At 41.4% G+C, this 15,254-nt stretch overlaps 2 protein-coding genes across 2 annotated transcripts; both read left to right on the plus strand.

The window, feature by feature from the left end:
* Nucleotides 1-15: 15 nt before the first annotated feature.
* Nucleotides 16-3,210, plus strand: apex2 (APEX nuclease (apurinic/apyrimidinic endonuclease) 2). The gene is made up of 6 exons (XM_030055106.1): nt 16-239; nt 394-477; nt 1,202-1,382; nt 1,516-1,659; nt 1,748-1,817; nt 1,972-3,210. The coding sequence occupies exons 1-6, from the start codon at nt 125-127 to the stop codon at nt 3,079-3,081; spliced, it is 1,704 nt and encodes a 567-aa protein (XP_029910966.1). The 5' UTR covers nt 16-124; the 3' UTR covers nt 3,082-3,210.
* Nucleotides 3,211-5,805: 2,595 nt separating this feature from the next.
* Nucleotides 5,806-15,187, plus strand: LOC115361535 (sodium-coupled neutral amino acid transporter 3-like). The gene is made up of 16 exons (XM_030054946.1): nt 5,806-5,995; nt 8,057-8,149; nt 8,471-8,555; nt 8,818-8,933; nt 9,919-9,992; nt 10,100-10,192; nt 10,531-10,612; nt 10,708-10,790; nt 10,992-11,050; nt 11,137-11,274; nt 11,496-11,575; nt 11,712-11,812; nt 11,994-12,118; nt 12,402-12,546; nt 13,274-13,377; nt 13,679-15,187. The coding sequence occupies exons 2-16, from the start codon at nt 8,109-8,111 to the stop codon at nt 13,781-13,783; spliced, it is 1,431 nt and encodes a 476-aa protein (XP_029910806.1). The 5' UTR covers nt 5,806-5,995; nt 8,057-8,108; the 3' UTR covers nt 13,784-15,187.
* Nucleotides 15,188-15,254: the final 67 nt, after the last annotated feature.

Here is a 15,254-nt window from a genome sequence, read left to right on the forward strand (position 1 = left end):
GAGACTTCCGCTTGGCACGTCCCAAACTTCCTATTTATTTCCGTATGCGCACGGCGGCTGTAGTCCGCTCCCATGCTGTAGTCGCGTCCTAATGTAATCAAAATTGTAGCATAACTGTATAACCATGAAGATTGTCACGTGGAATATAAACGGTATACGGACTTTCAGAGGAGGCATTCAGAAAGCCCTCGACTGTCTGGACGCAGATATTGTTTGTTTTCAAGAGACAAAAGTGACAAGTAAGTGGCTAGCATTTGAAGATGGGGAAAACGCGGGAGCTGTCTGCAAAAACTGTGTAGCTAGTCTTTCCTGGTTGCTACGTCCTTCATTCATTCGGACGTTTTGTTGGAGAAAATGTTTTAATCAGCGATTGGTCGTCATTTCGCCCCACAGGAGACTTGCTGGATGAAAGAACTGCCATTGTTGACGGCTACAGCTCCTATTTCAGCTTCAGCCGTGGACGCAGCGGCTACTCAGGTTCATAACACTGTCACAACTATTCATGTTAACCTGTTAGCCTAACCTTTTATCCTTGGAGCCAGTTTAACCCCATTCAGTGTTTAACGTCTCTAAATACATGATTAAAATCTTTTCTTTATATCTCATGACCTTTCCTGATTTAATGGGGACACGATGATGAGGTTATGTGGTACCCATCCGTGTTTCTTTGGGGTCAGTGTGCCCTCAGCTGTCTAAAACATATAAGAAGTATCAACAGTTTACACAAATTTGCTTTAGTTGTTTTGGATGACACTGAGGAACTACAGCATGTCATTTCTAATAGTGAAAAAACTTCCCTTTGCTTTAGGGCCCAAACCTAACATAACCACACCGGTAGGAGTGTGAGAGCCACTGATATTTAATGTGACATTTGGGAGGGAAAAACATGATTACCGCAAGAACTTTGATGTATAAGCAGGGATGAGTGTGTGGGAGGTTGTGTTTTATTTAAACTGCTATTGAGGTAGTCAACAAAACATAAAGTACCTGACACATAAACTAGCGTAACAGTTTTATTATAATCATTTTCTAGAGGTTTAAACTGTAGGGGTCAAATTGACTCCAAATGATAAAAAAAAAAAAAAAAAAAAAGTAAATTAGTAAATTTGACGGTAACAGGAGCGTTAATATGCCTGGTGTACATGCTGTAACACACTGCAGTATGGAAACTATATTTATCCACAATTGTTGATGTGCACAGGGGTTGCCACTTACTGTAAAGACAGTGCCACTCCGTTTGCTGCTGAGGAGGGTCTCACAGGCCTGCTGACCACCCATGATGACAAAGTTGGATGCTATGGGGACCTTACTGAGTTTTCTGATGAGGAGTTGCAGCTTTTGGACAATGAAGGACGAGCTGTTATTACCCAACACAGAATCATGTAAGAGAAAAATAATGTGCTTTGAAGTGTCAGTTCGAATGCTTGGTTTAAGCATGTTCTTTTGTGGCATACATACTGTATCTGTATTATATTCATGTTTGTTTATGTGTATTTATCTTTTATTGCCCCACAGGTGTCAGGACCAAATGCAAACGGTTACAGTAGTCAATGTATACTGTCCACGGGCTGACCCTGAAAAGCCTGAGCGAAAACAGTTCAAACTGCGGTTCTACAAGGTGCTGCAGCATCGGGCAGAATCCTTACTGAAAGCCGGGAGGTGAGAGTTTAGAAAGACTTGCTGTGACATTTGAGTCGTCTGATTTGCATATTGTTTAAAATAATGTGTTTCTGTTTCTTTATTTCAGCCATGTGATCGTTTTAGGAGATGTGAATACATCTCACCGACCAATTGACCACTGTGATCCCAATGATATTGTAAGTGAAAACTTAAAATACTCGTACGATAATAGTACGAGGGCTTTCTTTTTTTCTTTGGGGACATATTTTTGCTAAGAATGTTAGGTAATAAGAAAATCACATGTTTATAATATACCCATGTTCTTCATACTTTGTTTTTGCCATCAAATAGGATGTTTTTGAGGAAAACCCTGGAAGGAAATGGCTGAATGGCTTTTTGCACCATGACGCCAGTGAAAAAACGAATGAGGAGGGATTTGATGAAGAATGTGACGTAACCTCAACTGAACCTCACAGTGGAAAATTTGTCGATATCTTTCGCTACTTTCATCCAACTCGCACCAGTGCCTTCACATGCTGGTCCACTCTCACCGGAGCCCGGCAGACCAACTATGGCACGCGAATTGACTATATATTTGCTGACTACCTGTTGGCCACAGAGTATTTTGAGGCAGCAGATCTCATGCCAGAGGTAGAGGGGTCCGATCACTGTCCCGTGTGGGGGAAACTCAGCTGCTCTCTCCTGCCCAGCCCTAAGCTTCCTCCCCTCTGTACTCGCCATCTGCCAGAGTTTACTGGCAAGCAGCAGAAGCTCTCCCGGTTCCTTGTTAAGGTGGACCAAAAGTCCATGGATGTGTTACCTGGATCTCAAGAGGCTGAAGAGAGGCGAGAGAATGTGAACCCCCTTGGAGTGGGAAACATCTCTGGAAAGAAAAGGACATTGACAGTAGAGTCTGCTGCTCCAAAGGGGAAAAAGACTAAGACAACAAAGACTACCTCAAAGCCACAGGGCAGCCTCCTTTCCTTTTTTAAACCCAAGCTCACAAATGGGGTGCCATCTATGGAAACTCCTGTCAGTCATAAGGATGAAGTGACCTCATCGCCGTACTTCCAAAAAGAGTGCACAGCTAAACAAGAAGTCTCCTCAGTGACAGGCAGGGACACAGAGGCTGCTGAGGGTGTCTATGATGGCTCCAGCAAAGCCACACAGGACAGTGAAAATCTGATGGAGACAAAATGTGAACGGTTAACCCCAAAGCCCACTGTGGAAGCCTCAGATCCCAAGAAGGGGGCATCGTCAGTGTTTTGGAAATCCGTGCTTCATGGACCGCCCCCACCACCCCCATGTAAAGTTCATGGGGAACCCTGTGTTCTTCGTACTGTCAAAAAGGAGGGCCCCAACTTGGGCCGACAGTTCTTCGTGTGCGCTCGTCCTCAGGGGCACACCTCCAATCCTGAGGCTCGCTGTAATTTCTTTGCCTGGGTTGACAAGGGGAAATAAATTTTTTTTCTGGAAACCACAAGGTTTTATTGATTGATCATAAACTTATAAAAAGCCCAAGCTCAAGAAGTTATCTGTTGATTATGTTATGATTTTTTATTCTTAAAATAAAGACAGTTGTTTTCTATGTGTTCGGGTTTGGTTTTACTCATTTTCATCATATGATACTAGAAGTGTGACATTGACCCATTGGTGGCAAAGGGGAACATGATTAGACTGCTGCAGTTCAGAGGGCCAATATGGCTTTTGACGGTTCAAAGCCAACAATTATGTGACCTGTATTTAAAGGATTCCAGAATTAATATTTAATAACATCTGCAGCAGATGCTGTTTTTGATCATACAGTGACTGCCTCTGCATACACTACCCGTTATTTGAGCCTGTTGCTTTATGACTACAGTGAATTTTTGTGCCCAGTAGATGGCGATATGACAAAATGTCCAAGCGTGGACGTGGAATTAAAAGTAATTTTCCACATGACAACACTGGTAATGCAGCCCACTGCACTACCATCACCAGCTGCACAACCACAACATAACCACCGTTAAAGTATGAGCCATGCAATAGTTGGAGAGTAGAATATTTCAGTCATTGCTCATCTTTAAGCCTGCATTACAGTGTAAGGACTATTTGAATAGACATGTGCTTCCACAAGCTATCATGCCTCAGTGCCTTGGGGCTTCTGGGATGAAAATTCTGGTGTTGATGGTCCAAGTATTAAAAATAAGATTCTTTTATTAAGTAGCAGCACACCACATGTGACCCGGTTTGACTCTAGGAGTAGGGAGTGGCTTAGCTTGTGACATGGCAGGAAATTTCTTAACACATGCAATTACTCCCTCCTTTTCCCCCATTTTTCTCTCTGTCTACTCGTCTCTCAGTTACAGAGAGCTTTATAACCTTCTGAAAAGCAGGTTTTGGAAGAGACCAGGCAGGCATCACGTTTAGACATAGTGGAAACTATTATCCTGTCACTTCTGTGTAGGCTGAAGATATCTCTTTGTCTGTGACTGTTAATAAAGACTGGTGAGTACAAGAAGATGGCCTTCTGTCCAGCACTCTGTCTGCTCCACCATGTGGGCCACAGCACTACTTCCCATTCATAGGGAGGGAAAGATATAAAAGAGAAATGTTTTTTTCTGATTTCCACAGTAACATACTTTTAACTCCAGCAGAATTCTTTTGTGTTAATTAACTAAGGATAAGTGTATATTCTCTATTCCAGCCTGACCCTTTGGTGACATGCTGGCAACATACAAAGTGCAGAGGTGGCATTTTGAATGACTCACTGAAACTGAAGAGCTACTTGGCTTCAAATACTGGCAAAGCTAATTACAGCCCGAAATAAAATTAAATGTCTGGTGCATGATTTCACTGAAACAAAATGCCCCTCAGGTCGGTAAAAGGGATGGTTTATACATGTAATGCTCTCACTTTTGTGCTGTGCGTGGGTTTTTCACCAAAGCATTGTTTGACTGAATACGTGTCACTGAGGTCACTGATGTGATTGAGGTAACTCATTCATTCTGTCTCTGCCATTATTTAAATTCTGCAGACATGTACAGTCCCCGGGTGCTGTCTAAATATTTTTGAAAGTGAAATGAAAAAAATGAAAGCAACATCCCAGGTGGGCTGGCCTGAACTCAACAAAAAAGAAAAAAATGAAATGTACTTTTTCTTTTAATCATGATGCCTTACTTTTGATCAACTGAGCAAAGGAGTAATGAAAATTTGTTGTGCATCTTTGCGCTATCATCAGATCTCTTGAGACAACTGAAAAGCCAACTTTCTCGAGAAGGATTTGTGGCATGTTGAGATAAAGGAAAATGTGGGTGTTTCTTGGGTGTGCTGGCACAGCTTGTATCTTAACTGAGTGAAACTGAACTTTATCAACTTACCAGAATTTAGTCCCTCCAAGAGAAGAGTGCTGATGAGCCAGCAAAACTCTCAGCATATGTTATAATCTGTTGCTGAAGAATTTACACAGTGCTGCTCAGAATCTCTTATACAACTTAAAGAATGTGAGCACTCCCAAACCTAAATGGGCGAATCAATGTTAAAGAGCCGAGACACTCTTTTTCTCCTGCTGTACTTTGACAGTCTAGTTATAGCATCCCCCTATACGTGACATAATACTTAACCTGTGGGTTGCATGACTTATTCAATGCTACTTTTGCGTGTCAGTGTGGGGGCGTAATGGTCTGTCTGGGTACAAGCACATGATAAGTTGTTAGCATGCACAATGTCTACAGTCCTAAGCAGTATCACATGCAGGCAACGTTTAAAAAAAAAGCACTTATCTCCTAAGCTAATTAACATCACTGTGACTTCCAGCAGGATGTAAACTGTCAGTGAGTATCCACCCATACTGTAACAAAGCCCACCTAAGATCAGGCCCAGTTCGCCCCTCCTTCTTACTTGCATAAGCTTGGAATGATATGGTAATTACTGCCCATCATTAGCATTAGAGCCACCGTTTATTAGATGTGTTCCTAGGATTAAATGGAGGCTTAAACTATAATTGCTCTATATAAACTACAGTGAAAATCTGTCTTTGTTGTGCCGCCAAATTGGTTGGGACACCCTCTGAGTGCACACATGTGTTGAGTGGACCCACCAGTCACTCCTCTGTGACTGTGTAAATGGATACTACCTGTAACTGGCTTAACAAAGGGTTAAGTATGGGTGTTCCCATTTCCCGCTCTCACTCCCACCCAGACTCTAATCTCTCTCTCACTCTCTCCTCCCTTCACTACCAAGGAGCTTTGGAGAGACAAGAAACTCCTCAGCAGAAAGCTTTATGTAAACACTGGAGGAACCTTGAAATTGAGTGAACTTCCTTCAGGAGTTGTTCTGTCTGAATACAAGATTTCCCACGGTGAGAAGGAAACCGGCCTTGTTCCTGACTACCAGGGTGAGTTGCTGAACAGCCTGCAGTGTGTGTCCTAGTGTTTTAGGTGTTCAGGAAGGGAAGAGCTAACTGTCAATAGTGAGCTGGTCTTGCGTCAGACAAGAGCCATGTGGTTCACACGGCTGATACTAACACAGTAATTTCTTTTTGGGGTTAAATTTAACTTACATGTCATTGATTGAAAACAGGCAAAAGAATTTCTAGTGTTTGGTTAGGTTATGTAGTATATTATTCTATATTTTTAATTACCCTGAACTTTAGATTAAAGGGTTGAGAGGAACCTGGAGGGCATTTTTGGTTTCGTTTATGTAAAAATACCTACAAAAGTACTTTTTAAAAAGAGTTCTGATCATTCTAACAGCATACACTCTTATAGAAGAGCTGCTCTTTTCTGATGAGATCAGTACTGTGGTACTTGTTTCTAGTTAACCAGGTTTGTCAAGTTTACTGACACATAAAAGATGCAAAGCAGGGTTCAATTCAACCAGGACCCTCAAAAAATGCACCTTTTACAATGAGACTTTTGTAATGAATCACTCAAAACTGGTGTTTGTTGAAAGTTAAAATGCAAAATATTCTTGACATTTAGTCTATGCTGCTGCAGTTGTGTGTTTTGGCTGTGCGCCATGGGAATTTGGTTGAGTATGTGGCTAAAGAAAATTACTCTAACCATTGTGACCTGGGGTGAGGTTACACCGGCTAGTTATCCCAGTGGTTAGACTAATTAGTACTTTTTACACAAGATCCCATTGTTTATCCTTAGTGGTGTCAGCAACCAAAATAATGTACTTCAATGGGCCTTTTGAAGGATTAGCGTAGGAATATCAAAATTCCTTCCTTGTGAAACTCCTAAGGAATGGCACAATGTAGTGTGAATGTGCCCTTAGGGGTCAGATGTGAAAACCCTGAGGGCAGCCTGACCCAGAGAGGAGGGAAATATCCCATGACCCAGTGGCAGTCGCTCAGACCTACGCTCATTCTCAGAACGTCTCTCTGTGCCAGCTATGTTGTCCAGAGCAGATTAGAGAGACATAAGTCCTCTGGCAACATTTGTTATTTAAAGCATTTCATGTTACATAAGCTTTAAAAGGACTTACATTCCAAACTCAGGTTTCCCTTTATTCTGCCAGTGGATTTAAAAGTTTGTGGGCCATTTTGGTTATCTAGAAGGTTTGCTAGCCTCATATCTATTGTACTGTAGGGGTTACAGCTATTTTATATCATTCAGTGTGAAGATAATGTATCACTGAAAGAAAAATATGAGAAGTAACATCCTTGTAAACCTTGCCAAGTAGAAAAACTGATAGCAGTGCCTCAAGACTTTATAAATGGGCCTGTTCTGCTGAATGCACATGGCATTTGCAGTTGGTTTTACGCTGGTAGAGTGCAGTGTTTCCTGGCAGAGTGGCATGTCTTCCCTCTGTTCAATTACAGGTAACTTGATGAGTGTCAAATGGAGAGACTGAGGGGATTCAAAAAGCTTTTTCTGTCTGTCATTCTGACATTATTCTTGGCCAGAATGGGAGCCATATATCCATTTCAGTGGTTTATTAAGCCAAAACAGCACTACTGTCCCCCGAGCTTCTGGCAATACCCATTCTGACATTCTGGTTAAACCTTTTAAATATTGACGTGAAGCAGCGTAAAAGGTTTAAAGACCCATGTCAAGAGCCGGCCGGCATATCATTAGTTTTGTCTGTGGGGTGCTGTGAAGGGTCAGCGTGAGCAGCAATAGTTGCCAACAAGTATGTAACAACCTAGGAATTTCTGTGTAAATAATGGAAAGTTGGCAACATTGGTTTAACAGTCCTACTGGAGTGTAATGCGTCTCGGGGAAAACCAAACAGTCCCAGGTGACATCAAATCTACATGCATAAAATATGGGTAAAAGCTGGGGAGATGTTACTTATACGTATTTAAATTACACATTTTGAGTCCATAAATAAAATGTCATGGTTGATGTTTGCTGATCAACCAAAAAAGTAAATGTTTTAACCAAATCAATCCTCACATTATTAAGAGTAGCACACACTACATCAACTTGTTTTCTCCTCCTCCTGAAAGGTAAAAGTTTGAAGGAGTTTCTGTCTGTCCGAGCAAAGTCACAAGCCGAGCAATGGAGCTTCAGAAGATGAATGGGCACAGCAGGGATGATGGGTAAGAGTCATTCGCAGAAGCAAGAAACAGAGTCCTCTGCATGTCTGAGCAAATAAAAGGAATTCAGTACATCTGAATTAAAGAAGAAACACACGGTTTGTTTGGTTTATCTGATCTAAACAAGTAAGGTGGTGAATGTTGAGGCTGTAAAGTTCACTGCAAGGAGTTCCCGTTTTTGTAGCTATATTTAAATGTTTCTTTGCAAGGTTTGTAACTATCTGCTGGATGTGAAAGCTATCATTTTGCAACAGCCTTTGTGTCTGCCCACTGTGTTTTTTCTCCAGGTTTTCATTCACTGCTAATGTTTATGGTTTATTATAGGTTTGATGGGCTGGACTCTATGGCTGAGCGCGATGAGTTTCTCCCACATAAAAGCGGTGGCAAGAAGGAAATTCATTTTACAGATGTGAGTGCTTTGGCTCTACCATATTACAGAACACCATTGAAAAAAAAAAAAAATCTTAGTCCAAAGTGAATTATTTTGATGAAATGTCCTAGATGCTTGAGAAGTCTTGACTTCTCTTAACCCTTCTTGGTAGCTGTTGTAACATTTCAAGGCCAATTTTCTAGTTCAGCTCCTTCACTCATATCGTCTGACGTGATGTGCACAACTTTGTTTTCATGAAAGGCTTATCTGGGTAATATCCTCTTTTGACCCCTTACTCCAGTTTGAGGGGAAAACGTCGTTTGGAATGTCCATCTTTAACCTCAGTAACGCCATAATGGGCAGTGGAATTCTGGGACTGGCTTTCGCGATGTCCAACACCGGAATCATACTTTTTCTGTGAGTATGCAGGCCAAACACACAAATATTCAAGTTTGGCTGACCTGGTTTTAATGTGTATGTGCATTTTTTTTTTTCATGGTCCGTCTGGTGTATGTGCATGTGTATGGCCAGGTTCAAAACACCATGTTGTGGCAAGGAAATGCTTCAGTGCTTTATATTCAGCACAATGAAATATCATGTTAGCAGAAAATCCAGCCTCGTACATTCTTTGCTCCCTGCCCTCCAACCAATCCATCCAGTGAAGCTGAAGTTTACTTACAAGAATAGAGCAGAACTGTTTATTTTGTGTGTGAGTGTGTGTTTCATCTGGCTGTGACTGGGTCTGTGTGTATTTGTCTTTGCGCAGCAGGGTGTGGGTCCAGTCCTGTGTATGCCTGTGTTTTAGCCTGTCTGTCTTATACGAGCGGTATTCATTATGTGCATAACTGCTGTCTCGAGTGTGTAGCCTGATCTATCAGAGTGTCTATTAGAGCTCGTGCACACTCGGCTTCCCTAAATCAGATTTGAGTGGTTAAAAATAGCCCGTAGTGATCAAATCCAAAGCACGCCTGCCTGGATCACTGCTGTGCTGTGTGGCGGGGGGAGGCTGGCAGGCCAGTGAACTGCGCTGCATACTAATCTGACTTGTGTGTGGATCTATATATACACACAATATATACACAGAGCATTTCTTGCAAGAATTAGCCAATTTTTCATTTTGTACAAAGAGCCACACTGCATGTTTGTATGAGACAATGTGTTTAGTAGTAGGAATTTTATATTAACAATTTAAATTGCTAAAGAATATTAAAGTATTCTTCTTAAATATGTATATCTACCCATCCATCTATCTATCCACATACATAAAAGCATATATGTGTGTATGTGTGTGTTCAGATAGATAGATAGATAGATAGATTATTAAATCCAGAAAGCACAGCACAGCCTCCACCTTAATACTGATAATTTTTAGACTAATCAATCTGCATTCCTGTGTTTTCAGCATCCTGTTGGTGTTCATTGCCATTCTGTCCTCATATTCTATCCATCTCCTGCTGAAAAGTGCTGGAGTGGTGGGTAAGTTGGTAATAAACAGAGCACATATAACTGGGAGCGTGTGGCCTCCAAGTCATTTCTGTACTCATTACCTGTCTCATGCATACACAATGTTTTTGTGCTTTCAGGCATCCGGGCCTACGAGCAGCTTGGGAAACGAGCCTTCGGCCATCCAGGCAAAATGCTGGCTGCCTGTATCATCACAGTACACAACATTGGAGGTACTGAGTGATTTCTTCTTCTTGTTTCTCCTCTCATTCCTTTCTTTTGCACTATTGTGAATTCTACTTTGGATATGGCCGGAGGATACAGGCGTAAGAAACTTGTACTTGTTGTAAATGTCAAATAAAGTCAAGTCACGTCAAGATTATTTGAAGCACAATATCACACTGAAGTGTCTTGGTACAGCAACAGTAAACAGTGAATCAGCGCTGACAGAACTAAAATATAATAAAAGTACATCAAATAATATTCAAAATCTGTTTTCATTTGCAAATCTGCAAATGAAAGGCTGTATATCTGTATTAATAAGAGCTAAATTGTTTTCACTTTCTTCCAGCGATGTCCAGCTACCTCTTCATCGTTAAGTCGGAGCTCCCATTGGTCATTCAGACTTTCCTTGGTAAACAGGAAAACACCGGGTAAGTGTGATTGTGACATTTCATCGATTCATACAGCAGTTTCCAGTGTGTGGTTCTGTACTCATATTTTTCATCTTTGTCCAACCGTCTCTTAGAGAGTGGTTCTTGGAGGGAAACTACTTGATCATGATTGTTAGCGCTGCCATCATCCTCCCACTAGCACTCATGAAACAGCTTGGTATGTTTTGTTTTCATGCCATCTCCACCCTTTCTTTTTCACTCTACATACTCCTCAATATCCATCATGTCTCTTCTTTTCCGTCTTCGATTATTTACCTTCATGTGCCTGTACTGAAGTGAAACTGTCACCACATCCACAATCTGTTTCCTGTATGTAGCATAACTCAATCTGAAACTTTTCGTTGTCGTTGCAATACAGGCTACCTGGGCTATACAAGTGGCTTCTCCCTCTCCTGCATGGTGTTTTTCCTAATTTCGGTGAGTTTTTGTCATTAATATAAACATAACCAACTATTCCTCTAAAAAAAATGATCTTTGATTAATGAGAAGATGTGTTTCTATAGGTTATCTACAAAAAATTCAACATTCTCTGTCCACTGGGTGAGGAGTATCACAATGTGACTGAACCTGCTGAAGACTTCACTTCCAGTAACGGGACAGATGAGTTCTGTGAGGCCAAGATGTTCACCATCAACTCACAGGTTGGCAGAAACCACATGTTCACATTGCACGTCTTGCTGTTCTATATTATGTGCTAAGTTCATTGCCTTGTTTTTCACACCTAAATGTGTCCTGTCAACAGCCGTGCCAGCCATACACAGGAGTTATATTGTGGTGCCTGTTGGTTTTGAAATCCTGTGCAGTCTGCTTCAAGTCATTTTTGGTGTGTTACTCACCGAGCTTTGGTTTGCTTGGCTTTCAGACAGCGTACACCATCCCAATCTTGGCCTTTGCTTTTGTTTGTCACCCTGAGGTGCTCCCTATCTACACCGAGCTGCGAGAGTAAGTCAGCACAACCTAACCTGCTGTTAAGGAAGCAGTATATCCAAACTGTGGTTGATTCACTCCTACACAGATGGCTATGTGGAAGTTTTTACTTGGCCTAATGTCGTTTTTCTGTCTTGCTCTTAACCCACAGTGCTACCAAGAAACGCATGCAGACCGTCGCCAACATCTCCATCCTGGCCATGTTTGTCATGTACCTGCTAACTGCTCTTTTTGGTTACCTCACCTTTTACGGTAAGACTCCGAAGAGTCAAATGTCACCTTGTTCTGATGTTGTGAATGGCGAGGTTCGAAATGAATGACCCGCTTGTTCTCACTTCACATTTCTCTGAACCTATATGCATATTCCAGTGTTGGGAGCGAGGGACTGGGCCGTGTAAGATATGACTAGGGGTCTTTGTGTTTCTGTGAGCAGCTGCTGTTGAGCCGGAGCTGCTGCACACCTACAGTCGGGTGGACCCCTTGGATACACTGATCCTGTGTGTGCGTTTGGCTGTGCTGGTGGCCGTCACTCTGACTGTCCCCGTGGTTCTGTTCCCGGTAAAATATGCATCTACCATTACATTTTATCCAGACACATTACCACACTTTAATGATTGCACCAAGATAGTGAGGAGTGTGACTGGTTGCAGGTTAAATTTATGTCCTGTGGCAGCTAAAGTATGTGATAATCAGCGGAAATCTTGGAATGGGATACAGCACAGTCGGGCTGAATGAGACACATGAACCGGTCTCCCTTATGATTATATAATTTTGTCTTATTAAAGCCCATGTCCTCTCTTCTCCTCTCCTTTCGTCCGTCCCCTTTTCCCTCCTCCCTCAGATCCGCAGGGCCGTGCTCCAGATCCTGTTCCCTGAGAAGCCCTTCCACTGGGCCAGACACATCTCCATCGCAATTTGTCTCATCTTCATTGTCAACCTGCTTGTTATCTTCGTGCCCTCTATCCGAGACATCTTTGGCCTCATTGGTACGTCCGCAGAGGCAGAGTGGCCATCGACTCTTAGCATCAGTGGATGTTGTCTACTGTGTCAGGGTGTCTGCAGACATTAAATTGTCTTAAATTTTTTAGGTGTTCATTTTAATAAATACGATTTGTCTAATTTTATTTATCCACTTTTTGTTTGGCAAAATGAGTTAAGTTCTTCTGCATCAGAGTCAACATTTCTGATGTTATAAAACTCTAACGCTTGCCTTCATTTTAACCTGCTATACTCGCCTATTGGCAAAATGCCTATTGTCAATCAACCGAACTCACTTTACACCTCTTTACCTACTTGTCATATTTACTTGTAGAGATAAATCCACGCAAGAAAATATGTGTACTATTATGTTCTGTTGAAAAAAGTCCTGGTTAGATATATTACAGTAGCACCTTGCTGTCTAAGCCAAAGCAAACTGTCATAACAACAGTTCATAGACTCATCCAGTTAACCTACCCTATTCCTGCCTCTGCGCTGAGTCAATATATAATATGTACCTTTATACTTACTTGCAATGCTTATTTGAAGAAGAAAAGGATGATTTGCCCAAAAAAGTCCAAATTGCCCAAATTTGGTAAGATTTGTCTTCAAAAAGGAAGAAGAAAACATTAAATTGAACTCCTTGACACCTGTAGACACCCTGTTATATGTTCCATGTCTTATTTTGTACAATCTCAATCATTTCTTTTCCCTGTTCACCTCTTCCCTCTCCAGGAGCCACATCTGCCCCCAGCCTTATCTTCATCCTTCCTGGAATCTTCTACATCCGGATCATTCCTGAGGAACAAGAGCCTTTGCTCTCCAGACCCAAGATTCAGGTAACACTCACCTGTTCCTTCACCTGTCATAGATTGTAGTTTTATATAGATTTTGAGGTTAAGGTGGTGTTTTGAATCACATATCCCACTGAAGACAATGGTTATTTCTGTGGCAGCATTATTAATCTTCAGTGGCTACCATCTTGGGTGTACCAACAAAGATTACCGACATATGTCAGAGCATTATATTTATTGCCGTTCTGTACTATAGTCTTCATTTGCAGTATTTCATGCCTGAAAACCTTTGTTGTCGATAAAGATTTGGTTCTAACTCTTCGTTTTCCCCTTTCAATTCCTGCAGGCTGCATGCTTCGCTGCACTGGGGTTCATCTTTATGGTGATGAGTTTGTCATTTATCATCATTGACTGGGTGACCGGCGAGGCTCGTAGCGGCGGCGGGCACTAACCGCAGCAAATGAATAAAGGTACTATGAACAGAAGGCCAACCAAAGCTCTCCCAGTCATTAAATTACCCCCGATCTGCCAAGTATTCAACCAAAGCTAAACAAGAATGTTTGGCTGCACAAGAGGAGGGATGTGTGATGAACCTTCGCCTACAAGAAGAGAAAGGGTTTGGACATTTGGTGGGGCAGATAATAGGTCCTTTATGGAGGAGAGAACTGTGATGCACAAGAGCACAACACAATGTGTTCTGACTGAGAAAACCTATCCTGCGGCTCGCATTAAGGATGTTGTTTGGAGGCATTTGGGAAGTTGTTGGAGAGGCAGCAAGTGAATGAAAAAAAACATAGAGGCAACATAAAGGATGAGAAGGAACAGTGTGACTCAAATGGAAATCCCATTTTTGAGTAAAGATAGTGAAGGGTGTATGTACGGTTCCATGGAATAGCTCAGTCACTGCCAAATTCCTTCCTATCTACTTCCCTACAATTTCAGGGTTTTTTTTTATGGGAAAGAAATTTGATATTGTGTCATATTGCAGTTTTTTTTTTTACACATCCTGGGAATTTGCTTTTTATCATATGAAATAAGAATTTCACTGTTTATTTCATCAATGACTGCTTTACTGCATATTGATACAGTCCAGTCCAGTCTATTGTGCAGTGTCCAAATAAATGATAACTGTGATGACTCTGACCTCACTGATTCAGCTACATATAATCAGAGAGGGTTAGTGCATGGAAGGTCTGTGAAGTCTACACTACCAAACTAACAACTCCAGTCTGTCAAAAGAAGTGTACTGACTTTTACACGAGGAAGAATTCATTGTATTCAGTGTGTTAGGTTATTCCGTTTTTCTCTAACACTTAACATGAATGTTGTGAAGCCGATCCACTTCAAACTTGAGCCTGAGGTGACCCACGTTCAATACTTTGACCTGACAGATTCTGGTACAGTTTGTGGTGTGTTGCTGCTACCTGTGAAGGTTACCGAAACAGACTGAGTCAAGTATCACATGTGAGTTCTCTGCAGTAGAAGGCTGGTTTTTACCTATGTGTGCGTGTGTCTGTGAAAACAATTACAGGTTTAAAACCAAAGAATATCATTGTTGTGTAACATCAAGCACACTTACTACAGTTTTATTACACTGTACGGTGACGACCATCAATAAAAAAAATATTTTTACAAGTTTTACAACCCAGTGTTAAAAATTACATTTCCTTTTAGGCAGACCCAACAACTGTTCAAATAACTGACCTATGAAACTCCTGTTAAATGAGAATGAAGTTTGGTTTTGTTTTTGGTCTTGTAAATTGACTCAAAAGATATTTTGACTTTGTTATTTGTCCTGTATATTTTTAAATTTATTTGAATATTGCTATATGTCAATAAAGTTCATTTGTACATATGTTTGGAGATGTCATGCCTTGTTCTGCATATGAAGATAGGCGGCACCAAAAGATAATGGCCGTGTT

This window comes from Myripristis murdjan, chromosome 7 (genome assembly GCF_902150065.1).
Source record: "Myripristis murdjan chromosome 7, fMyrMur1.1, whole genome shotgun sequence".
NCBI classification, from domain to species: Eukaryota; Metazoa; Chordata; class Actinopteri; order Holocentriformes; family Holocentridae; genus Myripristis; species Myripristis murdjan.